Raw genomic sequence first — 25,516 nt, forward strand, 5'->3', positions numbered from 1 at the left:
GTAAATAACCGTTCAGTAGAGTCATCACAGTGGAAAACAAAGATGAAATAATGCAATTTATTATACATGTACCATCGAGAACAATAGAATTTTCTGTGCACTAAAAAAGCCGTATGGAACGTCTGTTCCGTAACACATACGGTTTCAAGGCGCCCCATCCCCTGTGGCTAGCTGTATCTGCGCGTTCACTGTTGAACGGTTTTAAGGGACTCATTGGACGAGTGCCAGAACATGTCTCGTGCACGCTCACGTGTGCAGTGCACACACTCCAAAACTTGCAGAAGTGCGTCCAAGATAGCGTTCCACGCTGAGATGATAAAATCGGAAGAAAAATTGTTGACGTTGCACAAAAACGGTCACTAATCTAACAATTTGATGCCCCAGTCAGGAATGTCAGATGTATAATAATAAGGTTACTACGAAAATACCGCAAAGGATGGACGAGGATATTAGTGCAGTGCATCGCCCTCCACTTCACGTCCGGCGATATGCTGTGCCAATGTCCTCATGCATCATTTGCAGTACTTAGTACTTTCATAATAACCTCATAGTATTTCACCGGAGTAAAAACATTCATTGGACAACTTGCATGATGATAATAATTACTTCAAATGACCCCACTTGATATCTTTAAAGATATTTGACTTTCAAACAATACTTAGATTGATAGGACCAAAGGTTACAATGCTGCCAATGAGATCTGTTACATGTTATTGACATTTATCTACCGCTATCTCTGGTAGTTTCTTGAATCACAGACAATTGCATTAGATTTTTGCATGTGAGCTTACTTACATTGCATGTAAAAATACCCTCAGGCTGATAGCATTTGAAATACTACACTCAGTTTTCACACTTTTAATACAAACACAGGTGTCATAGTTCCCAGTCATTTTAACAAAGTTCCTATAATTTACTAGTGCCTCTAGTCCTGCACTTTCAAATCCTTTGCCAATGTTCTTCACTCTCACTTAAAGGCATGGTTCAGGCGTCACATTGTCTTGCCAGGAAATTTACTTACTAGATTACAATTTCAATGAAAAACAAAAGGCTATGACACCTTCATAATCCTCTTACAGACTAGAACAAACTCGATCCCTAGGATTAAGCCAACCTGACCCTCACTGAAGTACAAGTTTTGACAAAGTATTTTGCGAAGTTGTGGTGAAACCGTGGCAAGATTCTTCATTTGTTGCCGTGTAAGTCCTAAAGGTTACTGGCACTATAGTACACTGACTGCAGGTATCACAAGTCGCCATGGTGATGGCGTTATTATTGCTCAGTTTCATCACATATTGCCCTAGCCTCTGCATTGACAGATACCAATGTGTTCCAAGGTCCACATGTGACATTACTGACTTTGTAATGATGCTGTTGGAAATACTGGACTAACTTGATGATATCAGTTGTGGTATGATTGCCGTGTCCAAGTTGACCATACTCATTCCATCCCCATGTGTACAAATCTCCTGATTCTGGAATGAAGACAGATTAAAGCTTCAAACATGTAGCATGATGAAATGTCATGAATTACTCACATTGAAACTGAATTTCACATTTAATCAGTAGAGAGCATGGACTTTTCTAATTGCAAATTATCAGAAGCCATTGGTGAAGTTACATATACACAGAACATGAATAACATTTGGACTGCTAATTTATGAAACACTGGCTTGAACAAATGCTTCAGAATGGTAGTGTTAATACAATACTCTCAATCTGTATGGTTCTGTGATATTCTGTACAAGGAAGTTTCCAATGTACATGTACATGCAATGCAGGCAATTCCATAGTAATGGCACAAACAGCTCACTATTCTACCATTTTCCCTCCTAGAAAGCCATTGCTTTTCAGCAGGCATTACATTCAAGTCTACATCATTACCTGTTACTGCTGCTGTGTGTCGTGACCCACAGCTGACCTTTGACACATTGACCTCTTCTGGAAATTCAAGCAAGCATGGAAACATTTGGCATAGCACAATGACATCCACGTCTTCCCTACTGTTATCTGAATTGCCAGACACACCTGAAGACATTCCATCATCTGCTTTCAAACTCACTGAAGTTGGCCCAGATTCTGGCACGGCTAATTCTGTTTGTGATGTCTCTACCACAGAATGACAGCTATGACATTTGTCATTTTTGTGTTCAGAATAAACAGATTGAATCTCCATGTCTGTAGTCCTTTTTGGAAAACTTCTCCCTTCCTGATAACATTTTTGTTGAAAACTAAGTTTGTAATCTCTCTCAACAGTCTTATCTGTAACATTTTCCTGGCTACACTGATGTCTCTCTGGTCCGTTTGTTTGTTGTTTCATTGGCAGTCCCAGCTGACCTGATTCATTCCATCCCCAGATATACACATCTCCTATAGCTGTACAAACAGGAAATGTGGAAACATGGAATCATGGAAGGAGCATTTTCACAAAATCTATAAAACTGGAATGTGTCAAGGCACATAGTAAACCAACCATCCGATGCTACTGAGAAGTTCTGGTGCTGTTGGCGGTCACCGATAATGTCTGCAATATAATGTCTCACCATAGCTGGACAATGAAGCAAAACCGATTACTGGGCCACAAAACTTTGAACGATCCACAGGCGGCCCAGACACTATTAATGAGCTTAATATTGAGTTTTTCTCACAGTTTTCTCTATCAATTGCTCTCCTTTTCTTCATCACAGTCCCTCTATGGATAGAGGGACTGTGTCTTCATGCTCTGACTGATCGGAGTAAATAAAATAAATGGTTATATAACCTAACCTAGCCTCTTGACTCTTTATTCATTTTACACCCCATTACAAGGACGCTTATCTCTCATATATACACATCTTGTAATTAATTAGTCAACACAACTAATTATGCTAATCCGTGGACTTATCAAGGGTTGGTCAACATTGGAAAGATAGAGATGTAAATGAAAAAGGAGAAGGTATGAAGATCTTGGGAAACATGTCCCGAGGACATCTGTAAACCTAGTGGACGTTTATATTTTCATGATGTGTGCAAACAAACACTGCTTATTATTCAAAAATAAACGGGAAGTTGGATCAAAAGGAACGCTGGAAACGAGCATGCTCTTCTTTGCCAAGCGCCGAATTCAAACATAACTAAGCAGACACGGCCTTGCTCCATGTAACAAATGCCACCCAGAAAGTATCGACCGACCAAGCAGAAAAAGATCGCTGGAGTGGCCGTTTTATGAGCTGTTCAACAAAATTATATAGATGTCTGTTTCACATTGTCGACATTGTTTTCTGGGAGTGTATATACAAAGTATAATTTACAAACCGCGTCGTGATTTAAGGCACAATGGTGACACATTAGCAGCAGCACGCACTGGAGAATTTTTGCCAGCATTGTGAATTTTTTAAACCAGTAACCGTCATTTCTATTCACTCGCTATTATCTCCATGTCTGCCGGTAACATATCGTTATAGAGAAGTTTAGTTTAACACGTCATTACGTTCCATCATCAGTACAGGTAGCGTATTTGTCACGTGATAACCAGACCGCGTACGTGTAGAACAGATGTTCGGAACGACAAACAACACCTCTCTACACATACAAAATGTAGTCATAATTACGTGTAGTATTTTTAGATATTCTTGATGATTTCCGCGAATTTAGACAGGAAACCTTGTAAACTATCATTGCAAACATCTTTGATATTATAATATTTCGTAGAATTTGCACCAGCGCAAGAAGTACTTGCTATATGATTTCCTTCCATGAACGAAATGTTGTCGTCTCATTCCACTTGTTACCGTACGCCACCCCAAAGAGTTCTCAAAAGCACATAAATAACTGTATCAAAGTAAATCAGCCAATTTAATTCAAGGATACAACGAGCTAGAATATTCCTCTCATAGAGAAATTAATGTTTCTTGAACCTTAAACGAATTTTCTCATGTTTCTGAGAAAAAAAACTGCTAAATTATCGAGAATGCACAGCCAAACTGAATGGCAGACAAAACCTTAGCAACAACACCCAATTGAGAGAGCCACTCTTAACCACACAAACTTTGACCCCAGTCAAAATCAGACTTGTCCCTGGGAAATGAGCGTAAAGTTGGCGTCATACTCATCCTAATCCTCAGCCTCAGGGGTCGCGCGAAAATGAGGATGAGGATGACACTACAGCATCAGCTTCACCGGCGTCAGATCCAATTATTCCTGAATGCGTCTGGTGGAATGATAAGTGTAAAAACGACTTTAAAAATGTGCTCTAAGTTTCATATCACTGTAAATGTTAATCAAAACACAGTGGGGTATGTATTTCATAATATTTATTAACCTCTCCTCTTAAAATCCGTTTCTCATGATGTAGTTACAATGCAACATTCTTAGCCCTTAGAGTTAAAAGGTTGTATGTATAATATGTTGACTTTTCAGGCCTCAGTCATAGTTATACAAGTTAATTGTTTTATATGTCCTCTGAATAATTAGGGCTTTCATATCGCCTCTCATGGTGGCAATTTTTACACATTTTGGACCATGTTTACCTTTTTTGCACCAATTTTTGGAAAATCTTAATGCAAGAGTTGAGAGGATACCAACAAACACATCCACGGATCCATGGACTGAAAATTACAAACATTTCCAAAAAACTAGTCTGTATGAGATATTCTAACCATAAATATTACCTGCAAACCAGTTTTAGATAAAAAAGAAAGTTTAGAAAGAATGGAGTAGTTATTTATGGGTGAATTTTATCATTTATCTGTCATCGGGTAGCGTAACTTTGGCAATCTTTGGATACGACGCTGAAGCTGACGCTGAGTAGCGTCATTTTCAGCGTCAGCTAGAAAGGTCACCTGAGGCTGAGGATGAGGATGATGCCAACTTTACGTTCGGTCCTGGGAAAAATGTTTACAAGTTTGCCCACATATAAGCAACGTAAAGGTCAAAGGTTTCAACTTCTGACTTCCTGCTTTACGGACGTCCTCATGCCATGAGCTGCAGGCAAGGCACTGGCAGGGTTTGCACTGTTCACGACCCTTTGAACGTTTGAAATTAGAGTAGCTGGCTGTCCTCGGCCATTGAAATACATTGGCTGCAGTAAATTTTGGATAAATGGTCATGACTGGCCACAATTTGGTAATTTCTGAACTTTCAGGACAGCTTCTTACCTTCCCGTTTTAGTAACCTTTCCTATCTTTCACGATGTTGACCAACCCATAAAATTCCTGATAAATCCACGGATTAGCATAATTAGTTGTGTTGACTAATTAATTACAAGATGTGTGTATATGAAAGATAAATGTCCTTATAATGGGGTGTAAAACAAATAAAGAGTCAAGAGGCTAGGTTAGGCTAGAGGCTAGTCATTTATTTTATTTACTACGATCAGTCAGAGCATGAAGAAAAGGATAGAGAAAACTGAGAAAAACTCAATAGTAAGCTTATTAATAGTGTCTGGGCTGCCTGTGAACGATCAGGTCAACTTCTGCTGCATGAATGAACAACCCTGTGACGCTATAAAACCTTTTGGTTGTAATTTGAAAGTAACTTTGCAAGTTTGAGTGTATAGCATACAAAGATAGACCTGATCAACATCTATTATTAAAACTTCATCTGTGTCAATAAACTAATAAAATACACATGAAATTTTAATCAGCATTTTATGTGTTTTGATCAAAAGTTTAACTGTTCGTCAAATGGTGGATACAAATGTTTAACATACATACAGTCAAGGATGACTTTCTGCTGACATACCGGAATTACCAGCATATACATTGATAATATATAGAGTTCAGTTCTGGAAGGCTTAATGCATAAGGCCTAAGTTTTTGAAAAGTATTGTCCTTTGACTCTAATTTAGATCTGACAATCTGACAATTTGTAGAGATAACCCTACTGGTAGGTTGGAGACTTCAAGTCGCTGATGCTGATTACAGTGGGCAGTATCTAGAGTGATTAGGATGTGTTAAAAAAACAATGACTTCATAGACTATGAGGTAGAATTAACTAGAACCATTATAGTGGAGTAATGATGATTTTAATAATCAGTAGCCCTGATGACCAAAACTTGCTCTCAACGCCCTCACTGTGTATTCTGTGCTTTGTGTAACTTTTCAAATTCAACTAAAATCTCGAAGAAAACCATACTTTGAAGACAAGTGCTAACATAAGAGGTCTCAAAGAATGGAAATCAAACATCAACTGTGATTGCTTACAATTATTACTTACCACTCAATGCTGCAGAATGCCAGCCTCCTGCAGCAATGGTAGCCATGGTAACCCCTTGAAGTGCCTCCACCACTCTAGGTTTTAATTCTTTCTCAGTGGTTCCATGACCAAGTTGACCACGGCTAGAACATACAAGACAGATGTCTATAGGTTTTAATTCTTTCTCAGTGGTTCCATGACCAAGTTGACCACGGCTAGAACAAACAAGACAGATATCTATAGGTTTTAATTCTTTCTCAGTGGTTCCATGACCAAGTTGACCACGGCTAGAACAAACAAGACAGATATCTATAGGTTTTAATTCTTTCTCAGTGGTTCCATGACCAAGTTGACCACGGCTAGAACAAACAAGAAAGATACCAAGACAAGATACCATCATAAATGATTGTTAAATTAGCTTAGCGTTTTCCATGTTAAAATTAATACATCAGATTTTGATCAGACTTATTTATTGTGGGTAGACTATCTCTTTACCTCTAGACATGATGAAAGCAGACAGGTCTCTTTCCTGTTAAAGCTAGATCTCCATGATTACAAAGGAAAATAAATCTACACTATCCACAATTTCATCTGTGCGTGCCTAAAAGTTTCTCCAGTTTATGCAAACATTCAATCACTTTGAATGTTTAAAAAGTAAGGTTAGTATTTCACTTTCCATAAGAAATGTTGCATTCTATAGATACCAGTATGTAAAATACACAGCTGATTATAACAGCAGATCTGTAAGACAACAGTTGTCTGCATTTCACATACAGTACCATTGCAATGTCATCATCACAATTTACACTGTACACCATGACAAATTAATTACCTGCCAAGGCCATAGGTATAGATGTCTCCACCAAGAGTCAAGATCAATACATGCTCTTTGCCACAGCAAACTTGATTGACAGCTGTTTGAAAAGGCAATGGTCTGAAGATCAAGCTGTTATTGATGTGTGTAATTTCACCAACTTCTTGATCATCTGAAAGAAGTTCAATGAAATTATGGATTGTTATAATTACACTGTAAATAATAGGGTCACTGCAATCAAAAGTTAGAATAATCAAATGTTTCATTAAATGTCATGCCATTAACATGTTTGAGGCTAACAATTTCATGCAATTAACATCTACATGTATGAGGCTAATGATTACTGTAGACTTAATCTAGTGCAAGCTACCATACATAGCAACAAGAGTTGCAGAGAAAATAATTCCAACATTACATGTGTGTTCTGATAAGTCTGTACAGAAAGTATTATACTGTATATGGTAATCTGATGTTGTAGATACTTCACTGGTCATGGTACGATATGTTCAGTCAAAGTATAGTTTATATTGTTTTAGGCCATTGTCTACATATATGGTTCAAACACATGAAATATATAGGTGCATACTTGATATTTCAAAAAGAAATACTGACACTTACAATACTGATGATTGTTATGTAGAAGGTATAATGTCAAATATGAAGTGATAAAAGTTTGCAATAGTTTTGACTACAAGGTTCATATATTAAATTGACCTTGAAATAAATTCAGCCCACAAAGTTGATATTGTAATGTAGGGGATAGTGGAAGTTCCATGGAAACTATTCTGTTCTGTAGAAGCACAGATTTGACAAATAACATTCAATTTGTCCACTGTTACTTGGAAATTGGAGATTTTATAAGGGCATGTAATGCCTGGTATGAAATCAGAATTATGTGGAGGACGGAGTGAGATAAAACAGGTGTCTGACCATTCTATCTGAAATTACAAATTTTCAAAGATAGCCATGATGAAGATCGGCAGGTGGTCATTGATTGTGGTGAGTACTTTGACCGCTGAGGATGTCAAAACCTGGCGTAATAAACAGAAATCAAAAGGTGTGGTCTTCCTGTCATTCAATAGTAACAATGCAAGTTCATTGACTGTTAAGGAATTCGTTCACACCCAGATCCCATTCAGTAGTGGTATTATGTAATAAGTGACATCTCCCTGGCAGAATCTAAAATATAATCCCAAGTAAATGAGTGGAGTGTGCCTTTCAGCTGTAGCTCGTTGCCAAATGAATGCTGACTTCAAAGAGTTTTTATGACACCCTATGGCTGATTAGTAGTACCGTATATATATATATATATATATATATATATATATATATATATATATATATATATATATATATATATATATATATATATATATATATATATATATATATATATATATATATATATATATATATATATTCAATAACTACTTTTATTCTGTTTTTACTAAGTCTGATCCTCATGTTATTTTTCCTGGTATTTCCATTTTCAAGAATCTCTCTTTCGGAAATATTTCAGTTACTCGGGATGACATTCTTAACATCCTTCTCGACCTTGATGTTTGTAAAGCAGTCCGCCAAGATGGTATTTCTCCACTTGTCCTTAAACAGTGTGCCAGGCAACTAGTTGAACCACTATGTTACATCTTTAATTTATCACTTACAACAGGTATTTTGCCGGATGACTGGTTGACAGCTAACATTGTTCCAATTCATAAGAAGTCTGATAAACAGCAAGTTGACAATTATAGACCAATATCCTTATTAAGCATATGTAGTAAAGTTCTGGAGAGGGCTATTTTTAACATCATTTTTCCAAATATAAAGGATCACATCTATCATCTGCAGCATGGCTTTGTTAAGGGACGTTGTTCAGTGACTCAGCTTTTGCAAATTTTTCATGATATTGGTTCTACTTTGGACAGGGCTGGTCAAGTTGATATGGTTTACTTAGATTTTTCAAAGGCCTTTGACAGTGTTCCTCATCAGTTATTAATTCATAAACTAAGATCTTTAACATGGTTACAGGCTTACTTATCAGGAAAAAAGCAGAGAGTTGTTGTAGAAGGACTTCATTCAGACTGGCTCCCGGTTGTTTCGGGAGTTCCCCAAGGGTCAATATTAGGACCTCTTCTTTTAGTCCTTTATATAAATGACATGCCCTGGGTTGTCGAAAATTCTACTCTTCTTTGTTTGCTGGTGATTCAAAGTGTTATAGAGTTATAAATAGTGTTGCTGACTGTGAGTATCTGCAGAACGATATTAATTCCTTACTGAAGTGGAGTAATACTTGGAACCTTTGCTTTGACCCCATCAAGTGTCAAATTATTTCAATTACTTGTTGTAAAAAAACCCATTATCTACTCATATAGCATGGATGGTACCATCTTACATCATGTTCATTCAATTACTGACTTCCGGATATTTCCTCCACCTTGGTTTGGAATAATCATATACAAAAAATAATAAGCAAGTCTATAATAGTAATATGACATTAAACTGGTCCAATAATCATTTCCATTCCAGGTAATACATTACCAGGTCTATGGTGCATTTGTGATTAACAAATTTAAGTAGTACCATCCTGAACCACTGATAATTAGTGGTGGTATCAGGGGTAGAGTTGACTTTTCAGATCCTCAGATTCAGATCCTCAGATCACTTCAGATTCAGATCTCAGATCCTATAACTTCGGACGCAGATTTGAGATTCTAATTTCACAACTTTCAAAGTTAGATGTAATATACTGATAAATAAAATATAATTTAGATTTTAAAAGGCTTTAGAAATTTTATTTTATTTCTATCTGAATCTTGAACTTAAAAACTTCGATCTCAGAATCAGAATGTCATCAGTGGAAAACAGGGTGCGCAATGATTCCACTTGTTATGTGATCATATGCGTAAGCAATCAAGCAATCATGGCAGAAGGAATGTCAAGTCGGACCATCAAGTTAGGGACCTCAAGTGCCGATATACGCCCTCTATAGTCAATACATAGATAAAGACACCAGTGATCGAACAATCAAAAACGCAACAATCATGTATTAAAATGCCGGCTATCAACTGTCCATATTTTACCATCGCTCGTAATATTGATGGCAAGGGAAGATATGTAATCAATGTTGGAGGCCAGTGACCCTGGGCTAGATCAGGAATTAGGGTTAGGGTTAGGGTTAGGGTTATGGCATACATGTCAATTTTCTTCGTGACATGTTCCAATATGGCTGCCAGATTGTAAATTTTTTTCCAATATCTCTGCCCAATGGTCATTTTTGAATTTTTTCATGTCTTTGAGGCTTAATTATATGCAAATATTCCTTAACCAATGTTGTTGAGACTTGGTACAAAGATAAAGTACTATGGCATACATATGCATGTCTACTAATTTTGTGCTATGATCCATATGGTCAAGAGACAGCCATTTGATTACAATTTTGGTGTGATTTTTTTATGTCTTTGAAACATAAACATGGGTCACTGTCCCTCGATGGACTGATTTTGTTCAAACGTGATACGAAGATAAAATACTATGGCTGCATTCTTGTGCACATTAAATTGTTTCATTATATGATCCGAAATGGCTGATGGCTGATTACAACAACATACCAATCCCATAGCATTTCGAAAATTCCACCAAACCATGTGATATAGATGTGCCGTCATGACACTAGAGGCAGTGAGGGCATCGTTATGTGTGATGTAATCAAAAGTTCCTTCAATGGTCATTACTGGCAGAGATAGGTCAATTTTATTGAACGTTCCTCAGATTACTTTATTATGCAAGTCACAGGCCTGATGCACCCGTTGCATCAATGTCATTCCACGGCGACCTAGACCACAGCTACCTAGACACCAAAGATTATAACAAAATGGACAAGCGGGGACTGTGTCATCAACGATGACTTGTTGTTGTGTATCCCTGTCTCACTAATTTTGATGCCAATGAGATGTGTCTCAGTTGAAAAACTATGTAGGAATCACAAGCCCTACAATACCTGAGAAGTTGAGACACGTACACACCATAAGCAGGTGCAGACGGAATATTACTTGACAAGTGGGGATAAATTTATGATTTCAAAATCGAAATCATCCCTTTTGTCATACAGCTTAGTGTGTAGCCCATTAGTACCTACTTGTAGGAACAGATCAAGATATAAAGCAGAGTTCCTACCCTCTGTTGTTTCTTTGATTTCCAACTCATCAGGGTAAATTGTTGTACGTAATTTGATATGTCTGGATTGTCTAGAGTAATCAGATCATCAATATATCTGTGCGTGTTGTTAAATCGCCTTGCAAGTTTTTTAGACCCTGCTATGCAGAGAGATTGTAGGAACTCTGCTTCATATGATTACAGAAATAAGTCAGCAAGAAATATTGTAGTTGTCTGTGGGCGGGTACATCCAAGTAGAATATAAAGGCTTTGGAAGGGTTTCAACGAAGGGCTACTCAGTATATCCTTCACTACGCGGATTTAGATTACAAAGACAGGCTTTTTAAACTTAACCTTCTGCCTCTAACATACAGAAAAGAAATAGCGGATCTAATATTTTTCTACAAGTGTTTTAATGGTTTTTGTGATGTAAATTTGGATGACTTTGTATCTTTTTATAGTTCCACTTCCAATTATCCCAGTACGAGATCTAGTAACGACTATTTAAAACTCAAATCTCATTCCTGCCACACAGATTCATTTACACGTTCTTATTTTAACAGAATTGTTCCCTTATGGAACCAGTTGGATTCCCACATCAGATCTTCAGAGAGTTTATCTCTTTTTAAATCTAAAGTAAATTTGTTTTATCAGCAGAAATTTAAAACTCATTTCAATTGCAATGACACTTGTACATGGATAACAACATGCCGCTGTCACAGTTGCCATCCAACGTAATTTGCTCCTGTGTGAGATTTTATCTGACATTTTCTCTGTTTTTATCATGTGAATGAATGTTTGATGTTTTACTTACTTTTTTTTTCCATTTTTGATGTATGGTGGGACAGCGCTAGAGGTGTTTGACACCTGTTTGTCTCTACCATTTACTGGCTTCTGTTTTAGTCTTGACTTTGTATATATTGCTCAACTGTGGTGCAAAGGGGTTTTCTCTTGCAGTCTAGTTTTTTTTTAATATTTTTGGGTGTCTATGTTCAGTCTTGTAATCTTTGAATGCCAGTGAGGAAGCATAATAAATAAATAAATAAGTAAAGTATAATATTCATACCATATGCTACAACTCACCTGTCACAGCGACTGTATGAAGTTCACCGCTCACAATGCTTCTAAGCTTGATCTCCTCCTGCAAATTCTCTCCCTGCAAATCTTCACAGACAATAACCACTTTTGAAATTTTAACATTCACCGTATCTGTTGCATGCTTGTACAGTGCCTGCTGTGTGCTGGATTTTCCTATCACTGTCAGTGTTTCTTCAGTAAGCAAAACATGTTGAATTTGAAATGGTGACTGAAGCGTGCATTGCTGATTGGCTTTGCAGTCTAAGAAGCCTTGTAGAGTAAGCTTTTCACCTGAATTATGTAAGAATGAAACAAAAATGGTATGACAGTTGGTAAAAGGAAAAGTTATATTTCAGTTTCTGGTGCCATTGAGATCATCACTGAACAAGTGTTTAATTGTGGCTTATTAACTGTCTTGCAAATATCATATTTTACCAAAGTTTACAATTTTAAGGCAATTATTTACCATAGTTTCAGTGTACACCATGCACCAACAATATTTGAATTACTTTGCAACATACACCATAGGTACCGTATAGGGTAGTAGTTTGACCTTAACTCCCTGTAAATGGCAGACGTTCTCTGGGTAGTTTATAAGCGACAACCATTTAATCATAGACCAATCATGACAGGAACATTTGGACTGACTGACTTTCAAAGGACGCCCGTGACATGATTGTCTCTCCTGGAGACCAGTCACTTTCAAATGAGCTGTTTTTTATGCTACGGTGCATAAAGTGGACCTTGATGCCAGACAGCGTGTGAACAAAGGCCGATAGTGGAGACTTGGTTCCAGGCTAGGAAGAACCATTTGATTTCAGGGGATGGAAGCAATGAGTATAGTACCGTAGCAATTTTATTTTCTGTTGTCAATCCTGTAGCAAATTATTTTGTCCATCTGCAGAAGCAATGCAATTTTTTCCTTGAAAACCAAGTTTTTAGCATGTAGTTCATAATAATTTTATCAACATGTCACCGTGGTATATTCTGTACCAAAAATAGCAGAATCGTGTGTTAAGTAGCAATTTAGCACCAGTAAATAGTAATAAACTTACAATTCATGCCTCTGCTATCTAAATTTTATGTACAAGAGAGAACGAGACAACTGGTAAAAATCCATTTTAAGCTGGCGAGTGTTGTACTCCTAATTCCTCAGAGTTCCTTTCTTCATGTCATCATAATAGTACCAGAAGCCATAAGAAAATATCATTCAAATGTGGCAGGATCTATTCCAATGTGCTACAGTATGTAGTACAAACTACTGTACTGTCATAAAGTTCTGAGTAGATTGATGGTGACTGTAGTCTAATAGTGCAGTAGCCTACTCAGAAGTCAAGTTATGGCGCGGTTGTCAAATTCAGTATTGGTATTGCTGTTTTTCATCAAGTTAGTATAATTGTCTACTTCCTTTGTGAGAGTTCTCAGAGAATTGAAATTTATTGTCAAAATAGACAGAATTTGTATTTTGTAAAATTTGTATTTTCATTGCAAGGAAATACTTGGTTTTAGCTCACATTTGGTATATGTATTATTATATATACCAAAGAGAGCCTATATGGTAGGTCAGCAGTGTGTGTATGAATGTTAGTGCCACATGTACATGTATATGTATCTTGGTATGTGTGGATGTCTGGATGTACATCCCTTCACATCAAAACTCCAAAACCTCAGCACCTACCATCTTAGTATTTGGTGTACAGGTGTACCAAGGGGTAGAGATGTGAATGTGTTGAAATGAACATGTAAGTGTAAAAAATATGCAAATTAGGTAAAAAAAAGAAAAATCCTGCAAAAATCGCTAAACTCTGGAACCACAGGCCAGATTTGGTTGAAACTTGGTATGCAGGTTCTTTATGGTGACTTCCTAATTGTGGTAAAATTTGTATAGTTGTATTTCTGGGGTAATTTTTCCGTTTTTGGCCAAAACTTCTTCTTCTCTGAAAGCAGTGGTCCCACTCCCTTAAAACTTGATATGCATGATCCTAGGGTTGGCCTCTGTTAGATTTCTTCAAATTCCAAATTGATATTTCCATATTTGTATATTTGGGGCAATTTTTCGCCTTTTTGGTCAAAAAATCATTTTTTCTGAAATCACTCGTTCGACTGCTTTGAAACTGGTATGCATGCTCCCAGGAGTAAACTTAGTTAAGCATACTCACTCTGGCCAGCCACAGTGAACCAAATGTGAGCCACATGTCATTTACGCTGTTTCTAAATTTTATAAATAGAAACATAAGGAAATAATATATGGCTTTTAAAACTAGTTGATGCTTACTGCAAATGATGTTTTTACCGTGTCTGTGAAAGAATAAGATATGATTCTTACAAATTTTGAAAATATTAGCGCAGCTCCACAGCATATGACAGAAAAAGATTCTCAATGTGCTGATTTCAGCACATTCAATGGCGAATTTTTTTTTTGAAAATATTTTTTTCTCAAGCCATAACAGGATCAAATGTTTTTCTCCTGTACCTGTGGACAATTTTTCCTAAAATCCTCCACTCCCACAAATCAAATGATTTTCCTCCTAGTGCCCTGAATTCAAAGTTAATGTACATAGTAGCCCTCCAAATACAGCTCACTCTGCCTATGTGTTAGAAGCTGCATTGCCAACCAGGGGTTATGAGAGACTCTAGGAAAGGATTAGGAGTAGCTTCTGTGATGTATCTATATAATTTACTCATTGGCAAAACAGCAGGTAGTGGCTATGAGGACAATTCTTAACTTACTCCATATTATAAAAGTGTGGAGGGACCATAAGGACAAGGTCACTCTTTCTCGAGATTTTTGTTTGATATGAAAAAGTTGTCTGAATTGTTTGACTACTTGAATCGTGCTGAAATATTGGACAGCTACAAACAACCATAGCCAAAGTTAAAATTACAGAGAAACATTATAGATCTCTAGCAGCATAAAATCAACTTCAATGTTGATCAGATCTGTCATAATTATGCATGGTTCAATATACACTGTACAGTAAGTTGAACGACATGTAAGCTTTTCTTACTGAGATCTTAATGGACGGTCCTTATATTCCCTCACAATATGCAATATGTAGCAATATTTGCCATAGGAAACCTTAATTAGTTCAAAGTGGAGTAAATGTAGTTCATTTGGCTTGACATCATACACAAAATCATCCGCTCACTTTCAGCAAAGGGTTTATTTTTGACACTTTTGAAGTGATGCATCTACATCATTTTGTACACTGACTGGCTTTAATTCAAGTATTCCACCATGTATTTTTGACATCAAAAAGGCAGATCAAGGTGGAGCAACTTTTGCCCCTTTCATGATGACAAGAAAACATCACATACGTATATTAATACCCGTCTTCCAGTGGTGGTATATCACCATTTGCTGAAAAATTTACAGATTGTTAAATCCCCTCATACCTTTGACAGCACAAACTGTACTCCAACACGCTGTTACCATGGCAACATACTCATCATCGGGTACGTGGATATCCATTTCTTGTGGATGCAGAATGCATTCATCACCATTACGATCCAGTTGACCGAAGCCATTGAAACCAAAGCCAAATATTTTCATGACTTATCTTCAATTCATACGCACATAAAACTGCCATACACCGTGTTTATCAGGACAAGTTCACGTCCTCCGTGGAAGTAGGAAACTCGGTCCCTACTTCCATGCGTCCACCAACACAGCCCCCACCATTAGCTAGCTTAGTCTTGCCTGAGTCTTTTGCCATATCGAGGAAAAAGAACGTCAGACTGTTGCGTACGTAGATCGTAAGGCCAACGCGATGACCCACAACCATCGACTTCTGCATACGCCAAAGAATAACCAAGTGGTCAGTGTTCGTGTGGTGGTGGTCTGCAGCCGGCCTGCTCTACTTCCGGCTTCGAGTGCTTGGGATTTGTGGCCTGAGGCTAAGGCCCGGGCTGGATCACCGTCGTTGAGGGCGCTACACCCTGTCCCACTGTTCCAAGTGCCCAGCCAAATTGTGACATTATTTACTGTATTACTTCCTTTGTAAAATATACAGTTTGGAATATTCGAAATTCGGTTACTCTTGATGGGATTAAAGTTTCCCTTCAATCCTATGTCATGCAATTGAAATGTTATCTCTCCTCATGGATGAATACATTATATTTCACTTATAAGATGATGAACAAAACTGAGGATTTTATCACAAAGTTTTCAAGCCTTGTAAGACTTGAAGGAGAAGAATGCATCCTGAATGCATTCATATGATGATCTTTGCAATTAAACAGCTAATTATTTGGGGTTTTTTGTCTTCAGACAAGACGCATTGTAATTTTAATGCATTCATAGTTATGTAGATTTGTTTTATTTGTGACTATGTGGAAATAAATTTATCTTTTTCAAAAAAAAAAAAGTGCCCAGCCAAATTGGGACAACAAACTGAATAGTGATTATCACTATCTCCATCTTAAGCTTAAAGTCAACAACAAGCTATCCCAATACAGTGTGAAGTTCTGGGGTATAATCAAAGCATAAAGAATAAAGGAAGTGTCCTCTTCTATGAAAAAGGTAAAGGAGTAAGATTTTAAAGGCGGAGCCTCCCTTTAAAAGGACGCCAAGTTATAGCGGCGTTCACTGTGTAAGTGGACACCAAACAGGCAACACGCAGGCGCTAGGCTAGGCACACGCAAAAGAAAATGCAACTTTTTAGTTTTCCCCGGCCGCAAAAACACAGACAGACTGCCAAGCGGTCAGCGCGAAGTTGCTGCCGATCGAACTCTGTGGTTATATTCCAAGTCTAACGCGACTGGAAAGACAATTTTTAGGAAATTCAAGCGTTTGTGGTGGGGCAATGACCGTTGGCAATTTGACCGTCAATCTAACGCTTGCATAAACTCTGTTTGCAGGATTAGCAAAATGTGACAAAAGGTTGAGATCAGTTTGTGTAATCAATGTTATAGAAATCAAACATCGTACTGGCCAGGCGTTTGACTGGGAGAACTCCACTAATGCGAGAACCTGGGATTGAAAAGTGTGATTTTAAGGCTTAAAGATATCTGGAATGATAACAGAAATGACTGGCTTGAACAATGGGAAATACTTGCAAAAATTAGAGGAGGTTCAAATAGACAATGTGCAAGAGGAAATTAAGACAGAGTATGAAACTCTCTTCAATTCAATTCCAGATTCCTGGAAACAAATCATCAGTTCAAACATCCAAAATGAGGAGAGCTGTGGTATTCTAGACTTATAGAGAATGGTCTAACAAAAGTGATGTGAAAACCAAGACACTTTATTAGAAATCAGTTGATAAGAAATGGCTTGAAGTCAAAGGTCAAAAATGGGCTGAGAATATTACTCTCATTGACAATTACAAAGCTACTTTATTCAGTCATCTAAATTCAACAGGAAGTGTAAGCAATACTGTAAATGATGATTGGAAGATATTTTACAAAGGCCTAGTCACAGGAAGCACGACCAACACTTTTAATTGAAGTGATAGAGGAAACACTTGAACACGTCTCATTTTAGTGTATATTTATAGTTTTTTTTTATATTTCTCTTTCCCTTCTCTTTAGTTAAATGGCTGGTTTTTTTATACAATATGCTTTGTAATTTGGGTCATTCACTTGACACATTCACAGTTACGTAGATTTACTTTATTTGCCACTTTGTTGGAATAAATTTATCTTTTTCCAAAAAAGTGCCCAACCAGTGCCGGCAGAGTGCACACATCATAGACAGAGAAAGATTTGGATGTGGCAGAGATTATTCCCTTTAAACATTTATTGGTTCAATCACAGAATCCTGAGCAAGCAAACCAACAAATATATTCACACAAAGTGAGATGACTGTTCAGAGAAAGACTGGGAGCAAGGTGTTCTGTAAGGATATGCTTTATGCGGCAGTCAATGTCAACCCCCCCCCCCTGGGGCAAAGTGGGGGATTTGGAAAGTAGTCTTTAGCATAAATTCCAAGGCTGTGCTTATCAGTGAAAGTGACTAGGGGATGAATATGAGGCAATTGCCCCACCCCCTCAGGCATAGTTTCATAGCAAACACAGTCTAATCCCCCACATATTTACTTAGTGAAGAGCAGGGCAAGGTGAATTTCCTTTGTGGGGAGCAGGGAGAGGGAACTACAATGGGGCAGGGGAGAGAAACTTTTCAAATTGTAGTTGGGGGTATATAATGACACTGTCAGCTTTCACTGTCCTGTATTAATTTTAATTTTGTTGAAAATAACCTAGGTGTATTTATGAATAGAAAAACCTAAGTAACAATGTCTCAAAATCAACTGGTTGATAATTTCTTACACTGAAAGGTAACTGTTGTTGAACTTTTTAAATTTTACAAATTATAATACTATCATTTGCCATCTTTCTGCAACAAATTGTTCATTCACTTGTTTGTCACCTCTTGTCTAAAATACTGAAAACATATTCACATATCAGCAACATGTGTACACCTTGTCTTGTCTGTGCCAACTATTGATGTACTAAAGGTAAACAAAGAAAGTTATTGCCATAGACCAATGTAAAACCAGATAAATGAACTAAAAGCCAGTACAGTTATCCTTTGCCAGAAAGTCATTGCAATTATCTGCTGGAATCAGTCATTGAGAAAATTTCATTAGTCGATTGCAACAACAGTGTTATAATTAAAGTAAAATTTTTGTCTCAAAACGATGTAATTGAATAATCACTATTATATCATACCAGTATATTGATGGTGCAAATACAGCGATCTGATTGGTCGAGACGTGAAAAGAACCGTGGTATATTGGCGATATACCACGGCTGGCATACACGCAAGCTCTCAGCTTGAGCAAAACTCCATGATGTTCAACATCAGAATTTCAATATACTGTTATGATATAATAGCAGTAAATCACAACCAGCGAAGGTATACCACTCGATTTTGACCAGTTCACTTCATATATGCACGAGCGATAGCGAGTGCATATGTCGTGAACTGGTCAAAATCTTGTGGTATGCCATCACTGGGTGTGCTTTATTGCTTAAATAGTACATGATTTTAATTCAACAAAAGTGATCAGAGAATGTTGAGAGGAGATAACTCATATAAGTATGAGGTAGAATTCAATGAACTGAAATAAATTAAGGTTTTCTGGCTTTTTCAAAATTGTAATATTTGATTTATTGTCAGGCTGATATCAGGTGCAGCATGGGACTTAAAGTTTCTCTATGTAAATGTACTACTCTTATTTCAAGGACGATAATCAAGGTTAATCTTTGGACTTAGAAATCAATTGTCTAGCTATTCATACTAACCAAAGGGCCTTTTCAAAGGAATTCCTTGGCTTACTGCCTTCTGGTGAAATGATTTGAGTTCTAAATAATTCATATTATCTTGGCAAAGATTTGGACTGCACCTGTTGAATGCTCAAAACTGAGAGTCCAGGAAAAAATGCTCTTCAAAGATGTCAAAGGATCATTGGTTATAACACCCTCCTTCACTTTGTGACATCTTCTTAGAATATAGAATTGTTGATGGCTCCAGTGTGAACATATGATGCAGATTTATGGGTTTTTCAAGATAAATTACTTTTATTACAATATTCAGTGTAAATTTTCAATAAAATTCAACTGAAAGCAAAAGGACAACAGGTACAATCTCATGTGCTATGCAGGGTTCCATCGTCATGCAAGGCACCATTATGTCATGCAAGGCACCATTATGTCATGCAAGGCACCATTATGTCATGCAAGGCACCATTATGTCATGCAAGGTACCATAAAGAGATGACATGCATCCTATCACTGTGCTATGTCCTAGGACAACCACTGACTGTCTTCTCAGTAAAACTGATACCTGGAAATTCAATAAAAAAGTTGATTAAATTGAGTATGTAGGTATTGTAGATATCGTCCAAGGTACAACCAGGCATCAATAGAATTTTAAAACTTATTTTTGACTTTCAACATATGTTGCACCTGCCGATATTTTTATTGTAGTCCTTGAGCTGAATATCTTCACTAGATTGACTAATACAGCTGAATATCTTCACTAGCTTGACTAATACAGCTGAATATCTTCACTAGATTGACTAATACAGCTGAATATCTTCACTAGATTGACTAATACAGCTAAATATCTTCACTAGATTGACTAATATAGCTGAATATCTTCACTAGATTGACTAATACAGCTGAATATCTTCACTAGATTGACTAATACAGCTGAATATCTTCACTAGATTGACTAATACAGCTGAATATCTTCACTAGATGACTAATACAGCTGAATATCTTCACTAGATGACTATACAGCTGAATATCTTCACTAGATTGACTAATACAGCTGAATATCTTCACTAGATTGACTAATACAGCTGAATATCTTCACTAGATTGACTAATACAGCTGAATATCTTCACTAGATTGACTAATACAGCTGAATATCTTCACTAGATTGACTAATACAGCTGAATATCTTCACTAGATTGACTAATACAGCTGTCTATTTTTCACATGACAATTCAGTGTTTTCATTTGGAAGGGAGGCTGAAAATAGACACATAAAATACTCTTAATTATGGGAATCAACTGATGTGCCGGTTGAGACTTAGCTTGTTGTGCCAGATTTCTTTGTATGTAGTAAACGTAGTAACAAGTCTTGGAAATGTGTAAAGTTCACAGACTTAAAGAAAACCAACGAAGAAAACCAACAATTAAGCTCTTATGACACAGTAAGCTGTTTGGATACAGTAAGCTGCACAAAAATAAGACATCTTTGCAGGATATGTTTTATTAAGTCTGCTTCCCTGTGACAGCAAACTTTAAAACAATCTTATCACATTTGATTCAATGGTTAAGCTGGCAGATGACTGTATATAGAAATGGAGCTGAAACTGAATATTTTCCAATTTAGGTTTGGTGCTTTTGTCTTCTACTGCCTTATGAACCCTTTCACCACCATGGTTTGTCCCAAACCCATCAATTTCTATGGTGATTGTGGACCTGTTTACAGGGAAATGGGGGTGAAGAGGTTAAACCTCTTGCTTGGATACTTTCAACAAACTTCTTTTTCAAAAGTCTGGACGGCCATCTTCTACTTTCAACACATAGCTTGAATAAACAAATTTGACCCACCTAAACCTTTCATGTAGCCAGCCAGATTTTTATAGTTTTGGCCTTGATCACACCAAGCACCGGCAATATCTGATATAGAAAATGCACGTACAGTTGTGCCAGCCATATGCTCCGAGTCTTGATAGTATAAAGCAAAATTCAATGTATCATTGTAATGCATCACTAGGGTGGTGTGCTGGCCCTGCAAAAAATATTACGTAAAATTTATGTCACAAAGAAATGCAATGACAATGATGCAAACTGATTTCTGTATGCAAAAAAGATATTTTGTTTTACCGTAGATTTATGGTTATTAGTTTTCAAAAGATCAAAACACTGCTGATATAAGTATAAAATATTTTTTGCTTGCAATAGAAAAAGCCAATAATATATATTACCTGTAGTATAAACTGAGCTGTTACGTTGTACTGTCGTAAATCGGATCCACCAATAAATTTATATCTGTCATCAGCGCCACCTGAAAATAGAAAACAGGACTTTTTGGACTTTTTAAGGTCATAATCACTGAAGATCATTTTCAAAAACAGTTAAGATAGTATTTCTGATGCATTCAATTATTTTCTTTACATATATATGGTGAAGTAACTTTTTAATCCAAACCTTTATCTAGCTTTCCTATTGGGTTTTGTTAGTGTCATTTCATTTTGGTTGAAACCATTGGCCCTTCATTCAACTCAATGCTTGTATTATTAACTTGCTCTTATCCTGCCAAGTTCACCATTAGGTCAAATTTGCAATAACCAATGATGCATAACACAATCATCTCATATGTTGTATAGTAAGAAAAACTTGAATATTTGAAGGCCACTCAGCTCAAACACCTAGATATAAATATGATTTTACTGACCAAACCTATACTGTAACACACCAAGCCAAAAAGGTGAAAGTATGTATAGATTTTGATCAATACTACTGTTAACTGACTTGGCAGATAGGGGAGTGATTCTTTCTCACATTCCTGGCCGCTGGGAGTGTGGGATTGACGGTGTGGGAAAAATCGATCCCACACTCTCAGAAATCGTCCGACACTCTGCAGTAAATATTACACGAGCTCTGATTGGATGATAGACAGTCTGTTTCGTTCCACGCGCAAAATGTTATCCAATGGCATGACAAGTAAAACACGAATCGGAACTTACAAAGTAAGTGGGTCAGAGTACAGTGGCAAATGACAGAGTTGTCACGATTTTGGATAATAATGTTCAACGTTTCCAATGTGAATTTAACGCATTTTGTGGTCATGTGAGAAAAAGAATCTCACACACCTGGGACCTGGGATCAGATTTCTCACACTGGTTGGGGATATTTTGTCTCACACTCACCTGCGGCTCGTGTGAGACAAAATATCCCCAACACGAGCCACAGGCGAGTGTGAGACAAAATATCCCGAACTAGTGTGAGAAATCTGATCCCAGGTCCTTGGGGGTGTGAGATTCTATTAGTGTCACGGTGAACACTAATTTCCTGAAATACATGATATACTTATCAAACTTGATTATTTTTGTAATTTTATTAAAAGATTGTCCATGCATTTTTGTTGGTTGTACTGTATTTCAAAGTAACAATCACTTATCAAAATGTAACCTCAAATAAAGTAAAACTTGTTTGATGCAACAGCTTTATTTTATAGCTTGTACAAATTTGACATTGTTAGAAACACAAGGCATTTCAACTATAACCCATTGGGTAAAGGCAGTTAAGTACAGATTAAAACACAACTTTACATATTTACACAATTATGATTACCTTTCTGCAAGTAATGTACCATCATATCATACATGTCATCTGGTTGTTTTTCTGTCAAGGAAGCAGTAAACAGAGAATTGACGACTTTTTATGATTCATCCTGGACATAATTCATTACAAAGGGAAGGAACTTGATCATCACACGGTTTCTGTGCATATTTTGCATTATTCACAAGCTGTAGAAATGAACTGAGCTTGTCAGCTCCAGAGAAAAAAATTATCACTGCTTTCTTCATCTTGATTAAGAAATACATTCTGCTATCTGCACAGATAAGAGCCTTCACTGCTCTACTGGATTGGATCAAAAGTGATATCATTGATTTTACATTTGTCTGAACCTGTAACTCGAATGATATGAACATAACGACATAAAAAATTATGAAATCATAAGAGATTTGTCTTTTTATGTTATTTACACAAAACAAAAGTCTTTATGTAAATAACAATGAAATATCTTGGCAATTAATCATAAATATTGATATATGAACACATACCAGTAACTCTTAACAAAATAACTGATGAAGGTGATGTAAGAAGTTGTTGAATTAGACCTTTTTGTGCCTGGCTGAAACAATATCTGGATTCTCAAATCTAGTTGTATAATGGCAGGCTTAGTATTGAAATGTTTTTCTAGGATCTCTTGCTGTTAAAATTCAGCTGACTTACCAAAATAAAATTCCAATGTGCAGCAAGCATTTCCTGCAATGGAGACAATGGCAACAAATCATTCCAGATTGATAATTCAATATGTGATAATGTGATGGATCAAACCGAAGTGCTTTCATACTGATTTCATTTACTTGCAAAGTTTCTCAGTGCAGGGCTTGACTGTAGAAGTTTGTGTTTTAAAGAAACAGAACAAAACAATATATCAAATCTGCCAATCCTGTTCCATATCAGTGTTATGTTTGTCACCACTGTTGCTTTCACTTGAGTTTTACATGTATTTTTTGAAAAAAATCCATCACTTTTAATCATTTCCCAGACCAGTTTGATGATACAGAGTTACAGATGCTTTAGCAATTCATCATTATCTCGGTATGAAATTCCCAACTGTCAATCAATTCATTACTTTTCAGCTTTGTTTAATAATTTTATACATAGTGTATTATGTAACTCAGCAAGGTCATTGGTCTATACTCTCACACAGTATCCTGGCTACCTTGTGTACTTTATAATCAGAATCAGTCGCAATATTCCAAATTAATACACACCTGCAACCAACAACAACCATATAAAGGAAAGGGGGTCAACTTTCATTTATTAGTAATAAAGAATGATTATGGGCACTAATATCTAGCTTAATAGACTTCAAAACATATCTTTGCAATCCCACAGTATGGAAGTAAAAAATAATGCTTATAATTCTGGAAGAAATGTTGTGCGCAAACAAAAGACATTCAATCATGGCTAACACATTTGGGCTTTTCAACTTATCCATTATCAACTTATCCATTATCAACTTATCCATAAAATAGTGAGTAATATGTTTATTTGCCCATTTGGCAACAAATGTTTTAATGTATTGGCACAATGTTGTATCAAAAGAATCACGCCGTAATCCTTATTTTCGTATAAATGAAAAGATTAGGCCCTAAGGCAAAACATGAGATAAATTCGTGATTATTAAATGATGAAAGCAAGGAAGAAAATAATCGGTTATTCCAATAATTTCTGGGAGAAGAGAAAGTTTTTTAAATGAATATGGTGATACACTGCTAAATGTAGACAAGTTACGTAATTTCTGTTTTTGCGGTCGGCACTGCACCGGTGGAGTCGAACTAGTAGTAATGTATTACAAAGGAACTGAATGTCGTTCAGAGATCGACATCAACACAGTGACTGATTAACTTACCACATGTTCCACAGTCGGGTCTGTCACAGTCAGGGGGTTGACACGCGTAGACGAGACATAGAAGTGACAGCGGGAACAGCAACCATGCAAACATGTTCCTAGTTCCTGGGATAAATGCGTGTGTCGCCTCACCTCTGAACACTACCATGAACCTTGACCTGACGATCCAGAATGCACAGCGAGAAAGTAAACTTTCTCTCGCACTCAATTTACGCTGTATGTGATAATTTTCTTCTTCCTTAGATATAAAACAAATGGTAATTTTCGTGTATTTGATACACTTGACTCGTCATTCACGGATAAAGTGTCGTTTCTACTCCTACAAGTGATATCTTGTAGTTTTCCATCGTTATATAACGTTATATATATTGAATTTTGCCAACCATCATGGTAATGAATGTGAAGAGATGCACAGGATGGGAACACATAGCCGTGTCATGTACGATGAGATAGTATCAATAGATGGGTTTGAGAACAGACTTTTTCCCGCCGAATCTAGCAAAAAGGCTGATGAAAGAGTCCAAAATTAGTGAAACTAATACACATTTATGCGTGCCAAAGGATATAAAGTCAACACTTTGTTGGCAGGCATGCGTGTCTGAAATGTAGTTGAAACTAAGTAATGAATAG

General features: G+C 36.8%; 1 protein-coding gene across 3 annotated transcripts; it reads right to left on the reverse strand.

Moving 5' to 3' along the window:
- Nucleotides 1-24: 24 nt before the first annotated feature.
- Nucleotides 25-25,109, reverse strand: LOC139120849 (RCC1 domain-containing protein 1-like). 3 transcript variants are annotated; one of them, XM_070685445.1, is made up of 10 exons: nt 24,887-25,109; nt 23,698-23,730; nt 23,032-23,082; nt 21,663-21,742; nt 21,286-21,466; nt 12,224-12,508; nt 7,007-7,160; nt 6,196-6,317; nt 1,885-2,376; nt 25-1,475 (listed from the first exon to the last, which is right to left on the reverse strand). In XM_070685445.1, exons 1-10 carry the CDS (start codon nt 25,032-25,034, stop codon nt 1,273-1,275), a joined length of 1,749 nt encoding a protein of 582 aa, XP_070541546.1. In that variant the 5' UTR covers nt 25,035-25,109; the 3' UTR covers nt 25-1,272. The 3 variants fall into 3 exon arrangements, with proteins under 3 accessions (XP_070541546.1, XP_070541547.1, XP_070541548.1); XM_070685446.1 differs by having other exon boundaries at nt 25-1,497; nt 24,887-25,104; XM_070685447.1 differs by lacking the exons at nt 21,286-21,466; nt 21,663-21,742; nt 23,032-23,082; nt 23,698-23,730; nt 24,887-25,109 and adding an exon at nt 15,614-17,404.
- Between the last annotated feature and the right edge of the window lie 407 nt (nt 25,110-25,516).

Source organism: Ptychodera flava, chromosome 20 (genome assembly GCF_041260155.1).
Source record: "Ptychodera flava strain L36383 chromosome 20, AS_Pfla_20210202, whole genome shotgun sequence".
NCBI lineage: Eukaryota > Metazoa > Hemichordata > Enteropneusta > Ptychoderidae > Ptychodera > Ptychodera flava.

Excerpts from the sequence above, each read along its gene's own strand:
- LOC139120849 (XM_070685445.1), bottom strand. The coding sequence starts at position 25,034 with ATGGTAGTGTTCAGAGGTGAGGCGACACACGCATTTATCCCAGGAACT. Across the intron at positions 21,467-21,662 it reads CAGCTCAGTTTATACTACAG|GGCCAGCACACCACCCTAGT; the intron begins GTAATATATATT and ends TATTTTTTGCAG. Across the intron at positions 12,509-21,285 it reads TGGCTACATGAAAGGTTTAG|GTGAAAAGCTTACTCTACAA; the intron begins GTGGGTCAAATT and ends TACATAATTCAG.